At 36.2% G+C, this 21,933-nt stretch overlaps 3 protein-coding genes across 7 annotated transcripts; 2 read left to right on the top strand and 1 right to left on the bottom strand.

Moving 5' to 3' along the window:
• The first annotated feature begins 296 nt into the window (after positions 1-296).
• LOC144567458 (uncharacterized) lies at positions 297-4,319 on the top strand. The gene is made up of 2 exons (XM_078317600.1): positions 297-1,083; positions 2,719-4,319. The coding sequence occupies exons 1-2, from the start codon at positions 641-643 to the stop codon at positions 4,043-4,045; spliced, it is 1,770 nt and encodes a 589-aa protein (XP_078173726.1). The 5' UTR covers positions 297-640; the 3' UTR covers positions 4,046-4,319.
• Positions 4,320-9,497: 5,178 nt separating this feature from the next.
• On the top strand, positions 9,498-12,079 carry LOC144567460 (uncharacterized). Of its 4 annotated transcripts, none has more exons than XM_078317604.1 (9): positions 9,498-9,844; positions 9,958-10,066; positions 10,181-10,296; positions 10,542-10,661; positions 10,760-10,849; positions 10,977-11,107; positions 11,299-11,338; positions 11,412-11,569; positions 11,665-11,970. In XM_078317604.1, exons 1-8 carry the CDS (start codon positions 9,566-9,568, stop codon positions 11,547-11,549), a joined length of 1,023 nt encoding a protein of 340 aa, XP_078173730.1. In that variant the 5' UTR covers positions 9,498-9,565; the 3' UTR covers positions 11,550-11,569; positions 11,665-11,970. The 4 variants fall into 4 exon arrangements, with proteins under 4 accessions (XP_078173730.1, XP_078173729.1, XP_078173728.1 ...); XM_078317603.1 differs by having other exon boundaries at positions 11,296-11,338; XM_078317602.1 differs by having other exon boundaries at positions 9,499-9,844; positions 11,299-11,569; positions 11,665-12,079.
• A 2,606-nt stretch (positions 12,080-14,685) lies between these two features.
• EMB976 (Tetratricopeptide repeat (TPR)-like superfamily protein) lies at positions 14,686-21,482 on the bottom strand. Of its 2 annotated transcripts, XM_078317597.1 has the most exons (10): positions 21,052-21,482; positions 20,854-20,940; positions 19,455-19,530; positions 17,961-19,368; positions 17,318-17,632; positions 17,119-17,223; positions 16,799-16,886; positions 16,492-16,613; positions 16,340-16,404; positions 14,686-16,015 (listed from the first exon to the last, which is right to left on the bottom strand). In XM_078317597.1, the coding sequence occupies exons 1-10, from the start codon at positions 21,399-21,401 to the stop codon at positions 15,443-15,445; spliced, it is 3,189 nt and encodes a 1,062-aa protein (XP_078173723.1). In that variant the 5' UTR covers positions 21,402-21,482; the 3' UTR covers positions 14,686-15,442. The 2 variants fall into 2 exon arrangements, 1 of the variants encoding a protein (XP_078173723.1); XR_013515414.1 differs by lacking the exon at positions 16,492-16,613.
• Between the last annotated feature and the right edge of the window lie 451 nt (positions 21,483-21,933).

Here is a 21,933-nt window from a genome sequence, read left to right as displayed (position 1 = left end):
AAACAAAAGTACAAAACGGCCCCTCCTTTTTATGCATGTTTTATGCTTAAACCCCTCTCCCAGGAGGTCGAGATAAGCGTTTCTCAAAACCCTAATGGAACATTCATTCTCACTCTCATTTTCTACTATTTCTAACGTCATACTTATTTGAAAAAAAAATACTGGCCGACTATAGGCTGCAAACAAATAAAGCCGCGCAATTACTTGTCCTTTACTCGAGTAGAATACCGTAAAAATGAAGAGTAGGAACAGCAATGCTTAAAAGGCTGAAAGCGAAAATCCTAAAACCCAATAACGCACAGCACAATACACTACCTCGCTCTTATACTTCCCTTTTTGGCTTTTCACCATCCCCAAATGAGTGCAAATACCAGCCATCATTAATTCCTTCTCTGCCCTCTTTTTTCTCTCTTCACATTTCTAAATCCTCTCCTCTCTCTCTCAAGCACCTCCCCTCCACAGCATATTTCCTTTCTCTCTAACGTCTAGACCATCTCTCAAGCACCTTCCCTCACACTATTTTCTCTCTCTAAAAAGAACATTTATTATTTTCCGTACCTCTTGCTCACTCCAAAAGCTCTCTCTTCGTCTCTGCTACACAACTTCCTTCTGGTCCCAGGAGAACCGCACAAGTAAAATCATGACAGGCTCCAAGAGCATGAGAGAGGCATTAGAGAAGGCTGGTGCTGAAGAAATGGTCCAAAACCAAAATCCCAACCAAAAGGAAAAAGAAAGAGAGAAAGAGAAGGTGGTGAAGGAGAAAGAAGCCCCGGTAGCTAATTACAAGAAAGACAAGGACATCGACACACCAGACACCCGAGAGATCCAGGTCGTGCCGAGCCGTCCCGACACATACTCATATCCGTATCTCTACGCATCTGTTGTACCGGAAGACCCGCCTTCGCCTCTTGAGCTCGCTGGTTGGTACATCTATGGTTTCTGCTCTTACTTTGTTATGACAGTGCTCTTGCCGGTGCTGTTTCCTCTGCTTATCACCCAGGTCGCTTTCCCGCCTACTGATCTATCTTCTGCGGCTGTGCTTTCGCTCAGAGGCCATTCCTGCTCTCAGAGAGAGATGGCTCTGTAAGTCACTCGTTTATTATTTCATTCTGTTTTATTTTTCATTTGCTGCAAGGTTTATCATTATAAGTTGCATGAAATAAGTTTTTGACTATACCAAGCTTTTGGATTTTAGTTGTTTCGTTGAAGATCTCAGCGTTTTTAACTAACTACTATTTTTATTTGTTTCTTGGACAACTTTTGTTTGAGATTCATAATCTAAAATTTTGAAAATCACAAGTTCACAACTAAATTTTATTTACTAGATAGTATAGTAAATTATGTAAGGTACTTTATTTTGTGACTAGCTGTTCTTTCTTTTTCCTAGAAAGAATCTGTAAGGCTGGTGAAGTTTATTAACTTTGAAACGCAGCCGTATTTTCAAAGCGAACGTTCACGCTTTGAAACTTTATAAATTAACCCATCTAAAGTTCCAAATTAAAATTTAAATCAGCGTTCTCTGCCAATTTTTGTCCGTTACCTTTCACATGGTATGTGTGAGCTGGGGGGTGCATGTTATGCAGTCATTTACTGTCTAGTGAAATTATTTATGAGTCCTATGTTAGTTTAATTTTTATGTAATAGCCCTTTGACTCTTTTCTATCCGTTAGTTACCCCCAGATTCGGGTGAAATTTTACTTAGTTTGCTTTAAAAAAGCAGAGAACGATGTTGTGTCAGACTCCACCTTCTTTATTTATTGGTTATTTATTAAATCACTTAAACACATCGATTTTCTAAATTGTCTTCTTTCAAGGCCAAACGGATAATGCCTCAGACCCTCAGAGCAGTCTATTTCAATTTCTTCTCCCTCGTGTTAACCTTCTGACAACTCTGACATAATTAAGTTCGTGATCAGATTAATTATCCTCCTAATTGTTTTTAGTAGATTTGTTAATTATTAATTGAGGGGTAATTATGGAAGGTGCGCCAATTCACAAGGGGCTTGGTGTTTCTTTTAGCATAAAGATAAAAGCGTGGTACTTCACTGCGGTACAGCTGGAGCAGTTGCAGTAAATCATTATTATTGTCCCAGAGATGGGGCCCACTTCTGTTACAAATTCCTTTGTCTGCACCTTGCCTTTGTGCACCGAAAAGACGTCCTCTTTATTTTTCAGAGTAATGTGGCCCAGTTGCAAGTGACATGAGTGTATTAATTAATATCAGGTCTAGGTCGTGAACCGTGCTTCTGTTTTGAGTGTTCTGTTTTTTGTCGTCTTTTGAGGTCTGAGACACACCGATGCGTCGCTCTCTGTTTTGAACCAATACAAAGACAAATTAGCGGGAAATGGTTGTTTTGTAAATTGTGAGAACACTGGCTATGGTTTCAAAAAAGGATTCCGTAGAAAAAAAATCACAAGTTGCAAATGGATCATGGGTTCACCTCTGTACCATAGCTTCTTTCCTGAGGTTTCATTTTATGAACAAACTGGAATCTTTTGTTTTTATCACTGTATCCATCACTTTGGTAAACACCGAGTTAAAAATGTCAATTCATTATTTACATTGTAAATAAAATGTGGCCAATACTATTACTTGGTTAATTAATCAATAATTTGTGCAGAGAATTTGTACTTTTTGTCAATGGTTAATTAATCAATCATAAAGTAACTCTTATCTCTGTCATCTAACCCTTTTTTAATACTAAAACTGTTAACCAGGTACACTAGGCTGGTGAAACACTCAATCCACATTGCTGGTTCAGACCTCTCGCCACTAAACTGGGCTGCCATCTCCTGGGCTGTGGGGCTTATCCTAAGTGCCCCACTTGTGCTCCACACAGCGAGCCACCTGGACCGGGGCCAGCACCAATCTCTCATCCTAATTGCTGCGACGTCAGCAGGTTCCTTCGCTTGTCTATTAACCGGCTTCTTCAAAACCTTCTGGCTCTTCCCGTTTTACATTGTCATCATAGTAGGCGGTTTTATTATCGCTGACGCAGCGCATACAAGGAGCCTCGGACTTCTTGTGCGGGGCCTAGCGGCCCATGCAACAGGCCGCCAGCTAATACTGCGTCGTCGTGCAGCTGCTGCCAGGCTGTCTCTGCATGCAGCCGCTGCAGGTGGTGTGGGGTCTGCTCTGATCTCTGCATTTGTGTACCACATGCTTCGCCGGTCCGACCAGCTAACTGGGCTTTGGGTCGTATCTATCTTCAGTGGCCTTATTTGGTTCATTGGCATTTGTCACGGTTTGTTTTCGAATAGACCTGGAGCATCGAGCTCGCCTCGCATCGGGGCAACAACTAGTGATAGTTCCGTCTCTCGGCTTGGGTATGCTCTTCTCTTGTTCAACTACCCTCATGCTATTGGGAGTCTGGCTGCTGGTTTCCTTGGTTCTTTTTCGACAATGTGCATTTTCACCAGTGGGGTTTTGTATGTCACCGGTGGCATTTGCATGAAGCCTGTAATAGTGCTTGCCTTTTGGATGTTGTACTTTCTCTTCCCAACAATCATCCTCCCAGTGATGTATCCGGTCCAGCTGTTCATTCGTGCTGATGCCGTCAAAATGCAGCTTCTAGGGTTTATGGTGTCAGCTTTTGCTGCTGGTGCAGGATTCTATTTCAAGAATCATAGGTGGGGAGCCGTGCAAGTGGTACTTGTCGTCCTAATCCAAAGTGCTGCTGCTGGGCTTTTACAAGCATTTGGTCGTGTTTTGCTGCTGGATTGTGCACCAGCTGGTAAGGAGGGTGCCTTTGCTTCATGGCTTGCGTGGATTCGTGCAGCTGGGGCTCTCCTAGGGTTTGCCGTGGGGTCAGCCTCACCGGGACATGTTGGCGGTGCATTTGGCGGTGCATTTTTGGGATGCTTTTTGGGGCTTATTGTGTTGGTCTTTGGCAACGTCAGTAACGTCGGGGGTTTGATGGCAGCCGGTCACGTGAAAGGTGTTGAAGAGGAGAAGAGGCAAAGTCTGCATGGATCTGACAAAGGTGGGGAAGGGATAGGTGGGTCGATTGAGGACAGAGAAGCATATGGAAGGCCAAGGGTATGATGGAAAATTTATATTGTATGGAAATGCTTCAGGGAGGTGTTTGATTGTGAGTACTATGTTAAGAGGGGTTCTTGATTTTGTTATTTACTTATTTGGGGTTTTAATTTGGGAGTCAACATTAGTTTGGTGCTTGTTTGTTTGATTATGATGATGAAGGCGATGACATAATTAATTGGTTGTAGTGATTTGATGAATTCTTTTCTTTGTTTGTTTTTCAGGCAAAAAGTGTAACTTAAACAGTGTTCTTCTCGGTGTCAATTTTAATTAGCTCTAATTAGATTAGGCTTGTATTTTATTGCCCCTTTTAGTTATATGATTAATGCAGATGTACATGTTGTGTTGAGAAATTAAATCTGCAGGGTAAATTTTCTACTGCTATGCCCTACTGCTTATAGTTGATTGCATTTGTACATGACTGATACTATGGTACTATGCGGATTGATCCGTATTACAGATCAATGTCTTTATTTATGAAGTCGAAACAGTCGATATGAATCGGTCAACATGATCATAATGTAAAAATGTACTTGTAGATTAAAATTTATATTTTTTAGAATTTTTTTATTATTGTTTAGATAGATTGAAAATCACTTCATATGGAAATTCTAGATCATTCACAAGCAGTGATTCTCTAACTATCTAAAAAATAGTAAATATAATGTAAAAAAAAATGTCAAATTTAGTCTACAATTTCATTTTCGTATGTAAATCAATTGAATGGTTCAGATTGATTATTGTTTACTTTGAAAACTGAAATATTAATTCATAGTATGAACTAGTTTGTACTATGCATATTGCCATATCCTGACTCATTAATAAATTCACGGGGTCTTGAAGATAGTACATGTGTTATTTGTTATTGCTTGGTAATTATGAAGCTGTATGATGTCTTCTTAACAATTGGGTACATGTGTTCCGCACACGTGTCTTTTTTTACTTGTTAAGTGTTATTTTATTTTTTTGAGGGAAGTTGAGTGTAATTAAGTTTCACATCCCCTCTGTTACTTGGCAAAAGTGTACATTCTGAAATGGTTACTTGAGATTAAAAAAAAAAAAAAAAAAAAAAAAAAATTGTTCTTGCTTTTAATAGATGTAGAAATAGTGTAATGTGTAACGTGCACATGTAGTAATGATGAAGTTTCTTTGTACCGGGACATTGAGCCTGGCAATGAACTTTACAACACTAATTCAAATGATGAAATATCCAAACTTATTTATCTTCCATGCGCAGTGTGTGGGCCCCAAAAACTACATGGGAATCAAGAACAAGAAAAGGACACAATTTTGAAGTGATTCTTTGGGGGATTAGAGTCAAAAGATAACAAAATTAAAAACAAAAATAATGGATGAGGGCCGTAAACAGCGAATCAATTCCAAAGTGCACTCAGATAATTAAATATTTGAACTTCCAATCACAACAAAAAGAGTTCCCTCAATTAATGTAAGTTTCAGAGGAACTTGCTTCAAATTTTAGACCCAATGCCAAAATTTCGGTCAAAATACAATTAAAGATTATAATTTATCTTCCTCCACTTTTTCTTGATTTCAAGTACCATCATTACAGATTACCATTAGATACAAAAAATAATGTACCGTCTTATGTACGTTGTTGAACTGAGCACTTAAAAATATCCTCTCACAGCTGAAAGAGATCTCCCCACAGGCCCACACAGTCACTTTTGTAGCTTTCTGTTAAACTAAAGTTTTTGTGAAAGAATAACACAAAGTTAAAGGGAGGCCGCCAACTTTGTTTAAAATTAGATGTCCAAAAAAAAAATGGAACATCAATCATGATCTTACCAGCTAACATCGAGGTTTAATACTGGTAAACAAAACAAAAGAACCAGTATCTATCTGTTAAACTCAAGAAACCTTCGCCAACTTGACATCTATTGTTTGTGTCCGTTGTTAATTCTATTGTTTAATAGCAAACAGGACAACCATGAGATCAATATGAAGCAAGGTTCTAAATAGCGATTACAGCGGCATAGCGGGACACTAAAAATAAAAGCTATAGCGAATAGTGTAGCTATCATGCATAGCGTTTTTTCCTTTTCAAATTTTATATTCTATATTTCTACTAATTATCAACATAATTAATATTAGAGAATTTAGATAACAACTAAATGACAACTAATTTAAGTCTAATTAAGAAGGGAAAAAAAAATCTAAAAAGTAACATTATTTAATAATTCATACTTCATAGTATTACATATTACAATAGACAAAACGCAATTAATTTTATAAGGCAAATGAAGTCAGTATAATATTTAAACATTTTATATATTATAATAATAATAATCAAAGTCAACTTTCAATTGAAACGAACGATAATAATTTTACAAATAAATTCTATACAAAGAGCAAGTAAAAGGAAGAATTAATATTTGAATATTTCTCGATATAGAATGAGAGAATAAATTACAAATAAAAACAAAAGCACATAGTTTAGTTTATCATACTTATCATAGAAGACCACGTAGCATTAGAAATAGGAATAGAAGTACAGAAGGCCATATAAATTGCAAAAAAAAAAGCCCATGTAACATAGCGGTAATAGTAGTCAGCTATTACAGCTATAGCGGTCGTAGCTGAGTTAGCGCACTTTTATCTCATAGCTTAGCGTTTATGGTTCGAAAAAGCTATAGCTAGCTATGTAGAACACTGATATGAAGAAAAGAAAATGCTTCTCGGAAAAAAAAAATTTAACAGTATAAATTTTAACCATTATTTGATAAAAAAAAAAAAAAACCATTTGAAGAATATGCGATATATCACATGACATGGCCTAGATGACATGTCGATTATTATATAGTAGGGATAAGGTTTACTTTTGGTGGTTTAATTTCATTGGAAGCAATGATTATACTGCATTTAATCTCCACAAGTTATAACAAAGCTGTATGAAAATTTCCACGGGCATTTAATGAAAACCCAGAAGTTAATTAAAGAAGCAACGAAAGATAGATAAGTCGGCATCCAAAGAGCTTTATTATTAGTCAATTCGCGCTGATTAGATATAGATATGATCGATCAAAGAGAAAGATGAAAAATATGAGACATTGATTAGCCAATTCAATTGATGTAAAAGGCAAAGATCTAGAATGCTAAAGTCAAGGCCTGATTGCATAGGATAGCCGACAGAGTACAGGCCGAAATTTTAAAAATACCATAATAAAAAAAAAAAACCAAATAACAATCAAAATCTGAAAATTCAAAAAATGTCTTTGCCGCATCCTCTAGAAGCGGAACTAGATCGCTTCCCCTAGATGGCCAGAGCTTCTGAACGGTAAGTTTTTCTTTTCTCTCTTTTTCAAATTTTTTTTTAGTAGATTAGTAATTAATTTAGTTAATTTTCAATTTTAGATTTCTTTGTATACTCAGACCAAAATGGTTATTATGGTATTTGTTTACACTGGTGGTAAGGTTTTAACAGGCTATAATGGAGTTTTTTACAGTATCGGGCCAGTTTATGTGATACCAGTAATGTCAAGTACTGATTTGGTGGCCCTGAAATCGATTATTGGTCAAAACTTGGGATTGAATCAAGGTCGGTATGACCTTGACATTCAGGCCAAAATTAGCATGCCTACTAGTTTAACAAAAACCTGGTTCCAATTATTTCCTGTTCAGAATGATGGAGTCTGACAAATATTGTACAACCAAACCATGAGTTTTTTCTGGGGTTAACCGAGTCCAGCGTCCCAATCCCTTTGCGAAGTTAATTCAGAGTGCTAGTCGGGTTAACTCAACATCCTCAAGTCCAGTCCCTTTCCAGATTGACATGCCTTTTAGTAGTGAAACCCCAGTTCAGAGGGACAGACCATCTAGTAGTCGCCCCCACCGTCGGTCCCGACCCAGACTAACCAAAATGATAGTAGTCAATCCCGCCCCGAGACAAACCATCGTTCTAGTAGTCAGACCGCTCATTAGGGTAAACCTTGTGATCCGGATGAAACTGAGGAGACAGTGGATTCGGAAATAAAAGAGGCGGAGAAAAATTGGGGGGATGTTGATCTTGAGTGCACGAGCGATCGTAGTGACCATGAAGATACCATGCCTGTGCTCGGGCAGAGAAAATTCAAGGTGGATCGCTTGTTTTGCATAATGAATCACAAGTTTGAGCACCCGATTGCAGCTTTCAATGACACATCAGGGTTTCAGGAAGCAAATGAGGGGTTGTTTGGTAGACATGTAGAATTTGAGGACGAATTGTCAGAGGGAGAAACCTATGACTCAAAAGAGCAAATAAAAGCTGCAATTTGCAAGTTTCACATTCTTTGTAATAAAGAAATTACAAATGCGCACATCGACAAACGAAGGATTAGGTTCAAGTGCAAGGACAACAGATGTGGTTGGTACATATTAGCGAGGGCCACTGATGACTTGAAATGAGACTACAAACTTTTAGTATATATAAATATATACTTAGTTACCTTAATGCTACTCTGTCGGATTACAAGCGCATAATCTTACCGTGTAGTAGTGTCGAGTGTCGATCCACATGAACAAATTTTCACCACAAAATATTCATCATTTGTTTTTATTTAATGTGCTAATTTTACAATTATGTAATTTTATATTTTTTACCTTTTCATTTCAAAGTTTAACTTGATATTTTTACAGCATTAAAAATAGTTATTTTTGAACATTTTATTTTATCGTTTTCATTTGTCCATTTTGCATGTCTGTAAATTTATAGTTTGAACATATTATTTTTATAGTTATAGTACTCAATTTTACAGTATTTGCACAAGTCAGAATAAAATGTAATTTTGCCTTTTTTTATCATGTTCTTTTGTCAGAATAACCGCTAATAACTAACACTAACTGCCAATAACTTCCTATAACTGCAATTTTCGAATGTAAAATTTTTTTGTCCTGTTGTGCAAGTTGCAATCTTTTTTCTAACTATCTTGGAACCATTTCAAATAGTTGCTGGATGTTGTATGATTAACTGATATATTTTATATGACATACTGTATATTTATACAACATGTAGAAGTAATTTTACAGTATTTGCGCAAGTCAATTATGTGGACAAAATTATGTGGACAATTAGACCCTTCCTTTATTTCTTGACCACTTGACTCTATACAAAATTAATTCGCAAATTTAAAACTTTCACTAGACACATCATTCACAGGTAGATATAATTTAATAATTTGAATTTGTCATTTGAAATCAATTTTATAATCTTAAAATTATGTTGACAAACAGATTTAGTGAACTTAAGAACACCCTAATTTTACTCAATAATTAATGGTCAACAAGTTGGGATTTTCAATATAGTATAAAAAAATAGAAGTTTATTTTTGGGTTCAATTAGAGTCCATGGCCTTCATGAAGTAAGCCCAGAAGCCCATTTTTCAGAACTGATGATAACACTTCATGGCCAGAGCCCAGAGGCAACCTAATTCACTTTACCAGTTCAGACCACACCTCGCCTATCTCGCACAGTCACACCATCGGTAACTTTTAGAAGAGAAATTATCAACAGTTGACAACTGATCTCAGGCGATGCGTTCCGGAGAGCCACCACCAAGCAGCGGAGCTTCCGCCTCCTCTTCTTCTTCGATGAACCAGCAGCAACCGAAGATCCTCCTCACGAAGCCCTCCACCATCGGTGCCGTAAGCACCGTAGCAGCTGGTCGCCGTGACGAGGAATCCTCCGCAGGAGCGGTAGTAGGTGGTGCTGGGCCATCGGCGAGGTCTTCGTCGCGAAGCTCGTCTCAGCCAGCGTCGCTCGGCCTCCTCTCTGCTGAGTCCTGGGAGCTTTCTATCGACCGCGTTTTACCCGTATAACTAAGCCTCAATTTAGTGTCTTTTTTGTGGCTTTAAGCTAGATAAACTAATTTATTTCTTTGAGATTATCATATTTTTAATAAATAAAATTTTCAAAATTGATGCAGTTTCTGACTGAGAACAATGATTTTGTTGTGGTTGGAGTGATTGGCCCAGCTGGTGTGGGAAAATCTATGATCTTGAATGAGCTCTATGGCTATGATGCAAACTCTCCAGGTACTTATTTATTACTAGCATTCCTTTTAGTTCTTTCATTACTCGGTTCAAATACAAAGATGACAATTTTTTTTTAGTTTGATAAGATGGTATTCATGGTTTCAATAAATGCAGGAATGATTTCACCATTTGCAACTGAGACAGATGAGATGAGAGCACTGGCTAAGCACTGCTCTGCTGGCATTGAATTGAGGGTTTCTAATGAACGCATGATTCTTCTTGATACCCAGGTTAATTATATTTTATTTTTACTGCATTTGCTTTTTAGAAGTGTTATGATTCATCCTTCCTATTTGCATCAACTCTCCGGATATTGGACCTGTCATATCGAAAATGGCCTAAATGGTCTAGTATCTCCTATTGTTATTCCTAATTTATGTATGGCTAAAAGTTTGGTGTTTTCTAAGGTACTGATATAAACTAAAGGTTCCCTAAAAAATAATATATAAACTAAAGGCAGATAATTTTAATGCAGCCAGTTTTCAGTCCCACAGTTTTAACCGACATGATCAAGCCTGATGGTTCAAGTGCAATTCCAGTTTTGAGCGGGGAGCCCTTGTCAGCTGAATTGGCTCATGAATTAATGGGAATTCAGGTGATTTTCTTTCAACAACTAGTTCTTATGCATTTAATTGGTTTTCCCTTTTTGTTTGCTTAACTTATTGCGGTTTTTGCAAGGAGTTAACCCTCTAGCTGGCAGTCTTCCTGGCATCAGTTTGTAATATAGTGCTCGTTGTGTCAGAGGGGATTAATGATTTCAGCTTGTGGCAACTGATGCTAACGGTATATTATGCTGTTTATCAACTTGTATATGGTTCTCAACTACATCAGTTGAATCACTCGATCCTGGTTTTTGAGATCTTTTTTACTGTTCCTGTGGGTAATATATATACATTTTCTGATACTGTAGGTTGATTTATTGAAGCATAACATCCCTGATCCATCTCAGGCATTAAATTTTGCACCAGACAAGGACAATAGGAGCACATTACAAGCTAATGGTGATGAGTACATGGCTGACCTTGTTTTTGTGCATACCAAGTGAGTCTCTCGTTTATTTTCACTTGTCACATGAATGTTAGCAAAATCTTATCTAATTTTTATGCAACTATATTAATTTGGCTACTGCTTGACATTATACTTCTATTAGTAAATTTTTAATGTGAACTGTACTTTTTGCCGCGTCTTTTGAAATTAAATTCACCTCTCATGAATTGAATGGTTGATAGCAGGTTGCAAGAGAAAGACTTCTCACCTCCAAAGCTGAAGCTCGTAAGGAAGGCATTGTATCAATATTTTAGGACAACCTCTTTTGCTGCAAGTAACTCTAGGTCTACTTTGTCAGAATTTAATGGGTCCAGTGATGTCGGCAGAAACAACAGAGAGGATTCAGATGCAACTCAACAAGAGGTGTTCTTTATCCCCCACAGAGCAACCCAAGAAGGCACTGGTAAATTTGAATGTGCAAGTTATTCCTGCATGATTGAATCTCTTCGTGACAAGGTACTCCTTTTCTTCAATTTAGATTGAATATGAGTGCGAGTAAATTTACTGAAATAATTCTTTTGGTGCTTCTAACAAAAATCTAATACTCTTAGATTTTGTCAATGAATCCACATTCATTTTCGAAAAATATTTCTGAGCGCGATTGGCTAAGGGGCTCGGCCAAGATTTGGGACCTGATCAAGAAATCTCCTGTTATAGCCAACTATTGTAGTACACTTCAGGATTCAGGCCTATACAGAACTTAGCTTGTAGGGATCTTTCTTTACTGAGGAGATGAGGACACTCTTAGTAGAGAAGGCTGTGTTAGTGAGTTTTTTTTAGTACTAAATAATGCAGTTCTTATCTGTAACGCTAAGAGATCATGACTTCATTTTCCTTCATTCCCTTTATTGGTGGTTCAATAGTTAGCAATCAGTACTTGAAGCTTCACTCAGACACCTCACAATGGGAAAAAAAAATAAAAAAATAGGATGACTTGTTGAATTTCTAATGCCTCTTTGGTTATATTGATTGGTACGACTGCGTGTGCTGGTAACTGACGGATTATTTTTCTTTCCACTAAAATTGAATTAGAAAAAATAGTAACTTTTCAACTCTTAATATAAATTCTAATAGAAGGATCAGAGGAAATAAAATTTGAACTCTTAATTTGGAAGTCAGTATGTTTTCTTCAATGATATGATACTCGAGAATATTAATTAGACTAAACTGATCTCAAATATTACAATTACATTCGTTATTACGGGCTTAAATGTGAAACTCGGTGTATGCTAATAACAGATTACTATATCCCCTATAAATATAGCTTATTAGTTTTATTTTATAATTTTTGCAACTGCTAAACTTTTCAATCTCCCGTAAAATAAAATTACACTATTTTTTTAACTGACCTGAACTCCTGATCCATAGGATAAGTACGATATAGCCAACGGGAAAAATATATACCCTTTGTTAGTAACGGATAATCCGTATTTAAATAAGTCTTTTTACCAGTTCTACGATCGGTTCGGATCTTTTGCTCGGAAGCTTCTGTTGTTGTCAAAAAATAAATTTAGTACTTAAACCGGACACCGTTCTAACTGTGCGAACACCACATTAAATGTTTCTGGTAGTTATACAATTTCATAAAATTAAAATAATCTGTCTTTCATTAACCCGACATTTTTATTAATATCCAACCAAAAATAAAAATTATTAATTATGTCCATAAAATCTGAATTTTTTTTTTAAAAAAAAAATGCCCAAACCGGCCACTAGATGACCGGTTTCGAATTTTATTTAAAACAAAAAATTAAATTTTCAAACCGGCTATTAGGTTTGGAAATTTTAATTTTTTTTTAAGATTAAAAATTTGATTTTTTTTAAAAATATTTATAGATTACTTCTTTTGATGTAATTAGCATAATTATAATCAAATATTTAAATAGCATTTACCGCTTCATAGCATAATGGCTAAGAAAATGGCACTATGCCCATATAGCACCGCTATAGTGCGAAATAGCGCCGATAGCGTTATAGCTTTTATGATCCGAAAACACTATAGCGTGCTATTTAGAACCTTAATTATAATGTGTAATTAGCATAATTATACTAAAATACACTAAATTACTTGAAGTTATGTTAAATTACGCCAAAATACGCTAAATTACACTAATTATACTGTAATACACTAAATTATGCTAAATTGGGCCGATTTTGTGTCATCTTTCATAAATTATAAAAAATAGTAAAAATTCCAAAAATATTAAAAATTGGTATTCTTCAAGTTCATTATATAACCAATTTACTGAGCTACTTAGATTGAAAAATAGAAATGAAAATCTTAATCAGAAACTTCGTCGTCTTTCTCAGTGAAGATATCGCATCTCTTTGCATAATTTAGTGTATTTTAGCATAATTTAACATACTTTCAAGTAATTTAGCGTATTGTAGTATAATAATGCTAATTATACATTATAATTAAGGTTCTAAATAGCACGCTATAGTGCCACTATAGCGTTTTTGGACCATAAAAGCTATGGTGCTATCGGTGCTATTTCGCACTATAGTGGCGCTATATGGACATAGCGTCGTTTTCTTAGTCATTCCGCCATGACATGATAAACCTTTGATTATAATTATACTAATTATACATCAAAAGAAGTAATCTAACAAATATTTTTTTAAAAATTCGGATTTTTAATCTTAAAAAGAAAAAATAAAATTTTCAAATCTAGGTGGCCAGTTTGAAAATTTTAATTTTAATTTTCTTTTAGAACCGGCCACCTAGTGGCCATTTGAAATAAAATTTTGAAACCGGCCACTAAATGGCCGATTTTGACATTTAAAAAAAAAAAAGATTTTGTGACATAGTTAATAATTTTTATTTTAGGTTGAATATTAATAAAAATGTCGGTTCATTAACCTCACAGTTAAGATCACTTGTGCATTTATAGCCAAAAGTTTAACCTACAATATTGCTGTAAATCGGTCGTGTATATTCTATTCTATCAATATAATAAATTGAGTAGAACTAGGCCACTATGATGTTCTTAAGTACACCAAGTCTTTTGGTGAATTTAACTCTAAAATTTATTGAATCGACTTCAAATGACGAATTTAAACTATTGAAATCGGCCTATCTGACGAGTAATGCGTCTATATGTAAACTTTTTTAATTTTAAAATTAATTTTGCATAGAGTTAAGTGGTCAAAAAAAGTTAAAAAAAATGAATGCATTAAAATTAATTTATTAACTTTCTAATTTTGACTGCTTGACTTTATACTAAATTAATTCGAATGTTTAAAATTTTCACATGTAGATGCATCACTCGTAAAGTTGACAAATTTCAACGGCTTGAATTCGTCATTTGAAACTTATTTGATAAGTTTTAGACTTGAGTTCACCAAAGAACTTGGTGAACTTAAGGACACCCTGGTTCTACTCTAATAAATTTACCGTTTCACACCAATAAAATGCAACAAATAAACTATCAATACCGTATGTTAGAAAGTGAAAATTGAAAAGCTGACAACATATACATAGGGGTGTAAACGGACCAGATACAGACGGATAACGATCAAACCGTTATTCACATACAAATCAGATATCATACGGATACAAATATAATTCGAATAATTAAAAAACAAATTATTAATGCACATTCTTAAAAATTCCTACATTTTTTCGCTTTTTTTTTAATGATCCGTAGATAAACAGACAAAATTCCCATAATATAGTCAAAAAAAGAAAAAAAAATATGATCCGTGGATAAACATTTTGCACTTGTAACACCGTTGGCACTTGGCAGACTGTTATCAAAGCAAAGAAAAAGAAGCTCCGGAATCTGGATACTCCTTGGTCCCTCCCACAACTCCACAAGGGAACCGTAAGGCATTTCTATACTAGGTAAGAAGTTTTTAAACACTAAAAGTTGTGAAGCACCTTCAGCCGGCCCATAGCCCAGATAGTCATACTATGCTAGAAGCAGTTGAAATTTTGCGAATCGTACGGATGATCCGGTATCGGATACGAATAATTATCTGATTATCTGAATTCAGTTTCAAATTCAAAACAATATCCTCATCCTTATCCGTCACGAAATATCCGAATCTAATAATATCTGTATCCGAATTCATCATTTTCTGGATTCGGATCCGAATAGAATCGGATAATATCCAATCCGTTTACACCCTTGCATATACACCACCCCAGCCTTGCATAATGAGCCAACACACAGCTCTAATGAAAAAAGATTTCTCAATTCCTCGATGGTTCCCTACGCTTTGTTCACACACCCCAAGGATCACAAATTAGTGCCATGGCACAGCAAGTCATTTATTCAAAGGCGTCCATTGTACAACTTGAATTTGATGATCCTCCAATTAATTTCAACATTTCTTATTTGATGCATCACATTTTGACCCAACTTCTAGATTTCTAATAAAAATAAGACCTTGTACGTTAATTGCATCGAGAACTTTTCCAACCTCAATTCCATTTCCTACAAACTCATATAAATGAACCGCAGCACTTAGGATATAACTGTCTGGTTTAACAGACCTGTGCAAAGTCTCAAAGAAAGAAATACCGTCTTCTACAAGACCAAGTTCCAGATATGCCCTCATCATGATCCTACAACAGGCAAGATTGGGTCTCACACCCATTTCTCTCATTTGGTCGTATATTCTATGGGCATTGTTGATTGACCCTTCTTTCATAAAGGCAAAAATAAGACAATTGAAGTGAGATGGCAAAGGGGTTAGCCTCTTTTTGGGCATCACATGAAATATAATTTCTTCAGCTTTGGAGTAATGTTTTGATTCTGTGTATGCCCTTACTAATGCTAGGTATGTGACTGAATCTGGGTCTCGGCCTTCTTTAAGCATCCCAGACAAAAGAGACTCTGCTTCTTCATGAAGGCCTGATGTTGCGCATGCATTTATCATAGAATTATAACTGATCTGCAAGTTCAAAGCCATATAATAACAATAAGTTACCCAATAACTCAAAGTTGTGATGTACTAAAATAATGTTCTAAAGGACATCGGTTCGGGGTTTATGTGGGCCCAAAATATGGTAACTTGAGTTTTTTATTAGTGGTTATTAGTTAACAATACCCTACCTCTCCAAAAATCAGTAGTTATCATTTAACAATAATGTGTATGGTGTAGAAAAAATGCTACAGTGCATTCATTTCCAGTTACGTCTAGTCGTGGGTATATGAGGTTGTACGTTGAATATGTAAAACGAAATGTAATATTTCAAAGAGAATAAGGAAATGATACCAGTCCAGGCTTTATCCCATCCTCCTTCATTTTGTCAAATAGATGGGAGGCTTCTTTAAACCTACCTGCACATTTTCAGTTGAAAATAACAACAGTTCAACATTTCAACTTTGACGAAGTAAAATATTTAAGATTAGGAAACATCAGCGCACCAGATTTTCCGTAAAAATTAAGCATGTTTGTGTACAACTTCTCATCTAATAGGACACCCAAGTTCTGTGCAATACTAAACATTTCAATAGCTTTCTCCAATTTACCTCCTCTACCATAGACACTGCATCAGGTAACAATAAATGATTTTTTTAAGAGAATTTTGATATATAATCATATGTAGGATTGAAGTGAGAGAGGCTCTTCATGGAAAACTACATATAACGAGATTTATAATTATCAACTTGTCGGGTAAGATGTTGATGCATTTTTTTATTATAAAGAAACTGAGGTAGGGTATGCACATACCTGATCATAGTTCCATATGTTTGCACAGATGGAGTGACATTAGAAGAAATCATGCGATCATATATGCTTACCGCTGAATGTAGTTTACCTGAAAAGGAAGTTCCAGTTTATATAACTGACAGTAATTTTTTTTAAAAGTTGAACAAGAAGTAAAAAATTCATCATGCTTTCACACCCTTAGATTTTATTAGTATCAGTCTGGTTCCTATTCAAGGTTTTGTTTGAATTTCCTCAATAATTTATTTCAACCAATGATATACTGAGAAACTTGAAAATATATGTAAACAATAATAAGAAAGATAAATAATATTTCATTTTACCTGCTTCAAGCATTGACTTGATGCAGGTATTATATGCAACAGTGTCAAGCTCCACACAATCACAAAAGCTACCATTAATAATGCTTTCTGCTTCATGGTATTTCCCTGAAATTCAACAAAACAGGAGTACTTTTATTACAAAAATGACCTGTTCAATTTCTCAAAATCAAGATTATTGAGCACAGTCATAAACTTTTACCATGCTTTGTCAAGGCATTTACAAGAATGCTTACGGTGACAGCATCTCGAGTACACCCCCGATTCACCAAATCATTATAAAGACTATAGGCCTCATCAATTTTTAAACATTTGCATAATGCATCTATCATAGCTTTAAGAACAATCCCTCCAACTAAAGAAGAGAGTCCTGATACCGAATCAAAAATTTCCCAGGCTTGTTCCAGTTGCATATTTTGGCCATAGTGGATGATTAAAGAGGCAACAGACGAGTCATCGGGCTTCAACCCTAGCTCAATTAACTTGTCATGTATAAACCTGGCCTGCTTCACATCCCCTGCAGAAAAGCAGGTATAGAAAATTAGATGTTATGTTATTCTCAGCCAAATTATCTTGCACTGCAAAACAGTATACATTTATTCTCTAATAATATATTCACTTGTACCAAAAAGGAAATGAAGTCTAAAATCCACCTAATATAAGGGAAGGAAATTCAGGTTGTAACATTTCAGTTATTGGTAGGAGTGACGGGCACACCTGGCACCAATGGAATAGGTTAAAAACTTGTGTATTTGTACCATGATAAAAATGAACAGAGGCAGCTAGTGGATACAGTTTACTATATTAAATAATTACAGTAAGAGAAAAATGATAATATAAAATACCTCTCCTGGCAAATTTCCCAATTAACTGGCAGGCAACAAAGGGACCATCATCCTTCGCCAGCATGCACTTCAAGGCATCAATTGATTTATTATAGTTACCAGTCTCCACAAATAATGACAGCATTGAAGTAAGAGTATCCCAATCTCTTTCTCCCTCTATAAAATTCAAACTTTCTAACAACTCTTCAGATTTATTAACCATACCTTGCTTCCTGTATAACTCCACCAATTTCAATTTTATGCCTTTATCAATGTCTATTCCGTCATTTTCGATCTCCAAAACAACTCTCTCAAAATCAAGGACTGACCCATCTCTGTAGTGCACCTCTAGAATAGTTTTACAAAGCTCCTCATCTGGCTGTGTCCCACCTTCAGTAATTTCCAAAACAAGACCCTTTGCTTTTTCCAAAAGATCTAATTTCAAGTACAGTTCAAGCATGAAGGTGTAATTAAGAAGGTCCCGTTTAGTTAAAGCACAAAAATAGGCCTCTGCTAAAGCCATATCCCCCTTGATTACATGACACCTCAAGAAGGCATTATACCCAATATCAGAAATTTTAACATTCCTAGACTTCATAATTTCAAGAATTTCAAGGGCTTTCTCGTGGTTTCCGGCATTCAAATGGACTTGGGCCATTGCCACATATGTTTTTTCATTAGTCAGCAAACCCAACTTCTCTATCTCCTCAAATGTTCTAACCGCATCCTCGTATAACCCTAGTTTACCATATATCCTAACTAAAATTCCATAAATTACCTCATCTAATATAACTTTACCCCTCTTCATCTCACTAAAGAGGGATAGAGCTTTGGAATAGTTTGAATTCTTAATAAATAGAGTGAGGAGAGTAGCACATGCATAACTACTCGGTATAATACCCGAATGTTCCATTTCTTCATAAAGTCTAAGTGCTTCTTCCTCTTTGCCATTTTTGGTGTATAAATTAATTAGATGACCATATGTGGCCTCATCTGGTGTGGAACCAGACCTCTTCATTTCATCAAACACTTGGAGAGCGTCATCTAATTGCCCCTCTCTGGTATAAGAACCAATAATTACGGCATAAGTGAAACTAGTTGGTGCAAGCTTGGCATCCAAAATTCGTCCCCAAAGCTTGATAACCTCTGAATGCATCCTTTTCTTTTGGAGTGAAGAAATCATGTGATTGAAAACCGAGATAGAGGGAACAATGCCTCTCCTTTGAACGGCAGTATAAAACAAAAGCATGTCTTTGAGCCGGCCACACTTGGCATAGGCACAGAGGAGGGTCCCACAAGCAACCTCATCAGGCTCGACTCCTAGTTCAAGCATCTCTAGAAAGGTCTCTTCTGCAAGTTCTATTTTGCCAACCTGACCATATAATCTTAGAATGATGGTGTATGCCACTACACTTGGCCTGTAGCTTAGCTAAAATGACACAGCTGATAGCAAGTTAGAAAAGTGACAAACAATCCGAAAAAAAGATAGAGAAAAGTAATTAGTTTGCTCCATACCTGAAGCTTCATCCAAGCAAAGAAATCTCTAGCTTGCCTCCATCCTTTTTGAGCCTTGAGGACTGCACACATATCCCTGATTAATTGGTCAGCGGAGTTAGAATCAAATATAACAACAGAACTTAATTTTCTACTCAAAAAACACTTGATGGAAGAAAATAACAGTGACCTGAGATCAAATAATACGGAATAAAATAAACTGATACAAAGCAACTCACTGACAGTAAGGGTAACCCAAATAAGAGTTGAAACTACAAAATAAATTGACTACAAAAATAAAAATAATTATAATTTCATAGGCTAAATGCCTAAACCACAATCTAATCGATAACACTACCAAGTGACTCTGACATGCACTGACCTTCCTTCAAGATATATAACACCAGATTTGTTTGTATAAAAGGTTCAGTGCACAAACTACGAAGTCAGTTGACAATAGCTACAGACAGGGGCGAACCCAGGATTTTCGTAAGGGCAAAAAAATATCGAATCGGATTTAAATAACTAATCAGATTTGGTTAACGAATTGGATACTCGATAAAAAACAATGCTTTAACTTATACTTTCCTATCATAATTTCTGATTTTCTAAACTATAATTCTAATTACTAATCATAATTCAAGAAATTAATTTTAATTTTAAATTTAACCCGAATTACAAATCAAACATTCGTAGAGGGGCAAAGTCGATCGAAACGTCCAAATCTTCACTAAAACTCGAAATCTGGGGGGGGGGGGGGGGGGGGGGGGGGGGGCAGCTGCCCCCCGGATGCAGTGGCGTAGCCAGGATTTGTGTTAGGGGTGGGCAAAAAATTTCAAAGTACCAGATTACCGGATCAGTGGACAAAATTAACTTATATACTTGAATCATTTTAATCAATCTCACCAAATTCTAAATTAGATTTAAACAAAAATACAAAAAAAAAATTAACAATCAACAATTTTAGTCAATTATCAGTCGTAATTTGCAATTTAATTCATTCGATTGGATTGCAGTAATGAATTGTCCAATGACAGGATAGGCAATCTAATTTTCAAGAGTAGACATGCCAGCATATTTATACTACTTCATACCCGATTTTAAAATTTCAGGGGTAGGCAATTGTCGTTACATGGTGGCTCCGCCACTGCCCAGATGTATATGGGTCCGCCCCTGGCTACAGATTAAGGAATAGTATTTGCACCAACTACAAAGTCAGTTGACAATAAGTAAACGCATGGTCTGTTTCTGACATTCTGGGGAGACAAAGCTCTGATTAGATGGAGAAATGTAAACCAAAGGAAGCTAAATCGAATTTAAGACAGAAAACAAATAGGATACTGATCAAATTTAGTGTAATCAACAATAAACATTGATGCAACCCCGGAAAACAAATAAGACACTGATATCAATATCAAACCTGAAAGTAAGCTTGGCCACAAATGAACACATGACCTCCCTCATGTCATAAGATCCTACTGGTCTCGACGCCAGTTCCCTCACAACCCTGGATACACACATGACCCCGACAAAAATAATATCAACATCTCTGATTTTATTTCAAATGAAAGTACCACTATGATATGTTGAATTGTTGATTGGTGATGAATTTTGTGACCTTATAGCAGCGACAACATGCTTGCCGTACAGCTGGCCATCACGATCTCCTTCCACGTATCTCACCATCTGCTCTGGCGTGCGCTGGATCCAGCGAGGGGTCATGGCGCCGCTTCCCTGTTTACGGCGAAGGAGGCGGAGGTTTTTCGCCTTGGCATCTATTATCCTTCGTGCATCATCGTCTGGGAGAGGTTTCTTCCTACTACGTCGGTAGGGTTTGTCGTTGCCCGAAGAAAGTGACCATGAGTCGGAGGAGATGGAGGCGGACGTGATGACATTGCGATGGTGAAGATTGTGGTGGTGGGGTAGTTTGTTCGGAGGTGGGAATTGAGGGATGAAGAGAGACTCCATTGGTGACTGAGTAATGGCGGGAGCAAGTATAAAGAAGGTGCTATGGCCAGTGGATATGATTAATCACGTGATAAGCACGTGAGTTTGTAAATTGGGGGGAGTCTGGAGTCTGGACCACTGGATCCAGACTTCCTCAATTTAAATAGATTAGGCCCATTGTTTGCACTCACAATCTCTTTATTTTTTTTCTTTTTGATTCAGGCCCTGTTATTTCAAAATTATCTTTCAAACTATACTAATTATGCACTTACAATCTCTTATTAAACATGAAAATAGATAATAGTATAATACAATACTGCAGACAAAATTAACCGTGAGCTAACCTTCTTTCAAATTTTAATGTCCCTTGTCCAAAGGAACATTAAAAAGTTGAAAAGAAGATTAGCTGACGGTTAATTTTGTCAGCAGTAGTATTATCTATCTTCGGGTGCGTATCCCCTAAAGTAACTCAAATTTTGAGTTTAGATCCAGACTGTTTGATCAGAATCCAGTCCTGAGGTACAATGCACAGATCCCTTTAATATTTGTGTCA

Source organism: Carex rostrata, chromosome 16, assembly GCF_964058835.1.
Source record: "Carex rostrata chromosome 16, lpCarRost1.2, whole genome shotgun sequence".
Taxonomy (NCBI): Eukaryota; Viridiplantae; Streptophyta; class Magnoliopsida; order Poales; family Cyperaceae; genus Carex; species Carex rostrata.
Note: the sequence above shows the minus strand (reverse complement) of the source record. Positions and strands in the feature narration are given on the sequence as shown.

Coding starts and splice junctions, on each gene's coding strand:
- LOC144567458 (XM_078317600.1), top strand. CDS start 641: ATGACAGGCTCCAAGAGCATGAGAGAGGCATTAGAGAAGGCTGGTGCT. Junction 1,084..2,718: donor TCTCAGAGAGAGATGGCTCT/GTAAGTCACTCG, acceptor ACTGTTAACCAG/GTACACTAGGCTGGTGAAAC.
- LOC144567460 (XM_078317601.1), top strand. CDS start 9,566: ATGCGTTCCGGAGAGCCACCACCAAGCAGCGGAGCTTCCGCCTCCTCT. Junction 10,297..10,541: donor TGATTCTTCTTGATACCCAG/GTTAATTATATT, acceptor ATTTTAATGCAG/CCAGTTTTCAGTCCCACAGT. Junction 10,850..10,976: donor TGTGGCAACTGATGCTAACG/GTATATTATGCT, acceptor CTGATACTGTAG/GTTGATTTATTGAAGCATAA.
- EMB976 (XM_078317597.1), bottom strand. CDS start 21,401: ATGGAGTCTCTCTTCATCCCTCAATTCCCACCTCCGAACAAACTACCC. Junction 17,224..17,317: donor AAATGCCTTGACAAAGCATG/GTAAAAGTTTAT, acceptor GTTGAATTTCAG/GGAAATACCATGAAGCAGAA. Junction 16,016..16,339: donor ATGGGATAAAGCCTGGACTG/GTATCATTTCCT, acceptor TTGAACTTGCAG/ATCAGTTATAATTCTATGAT.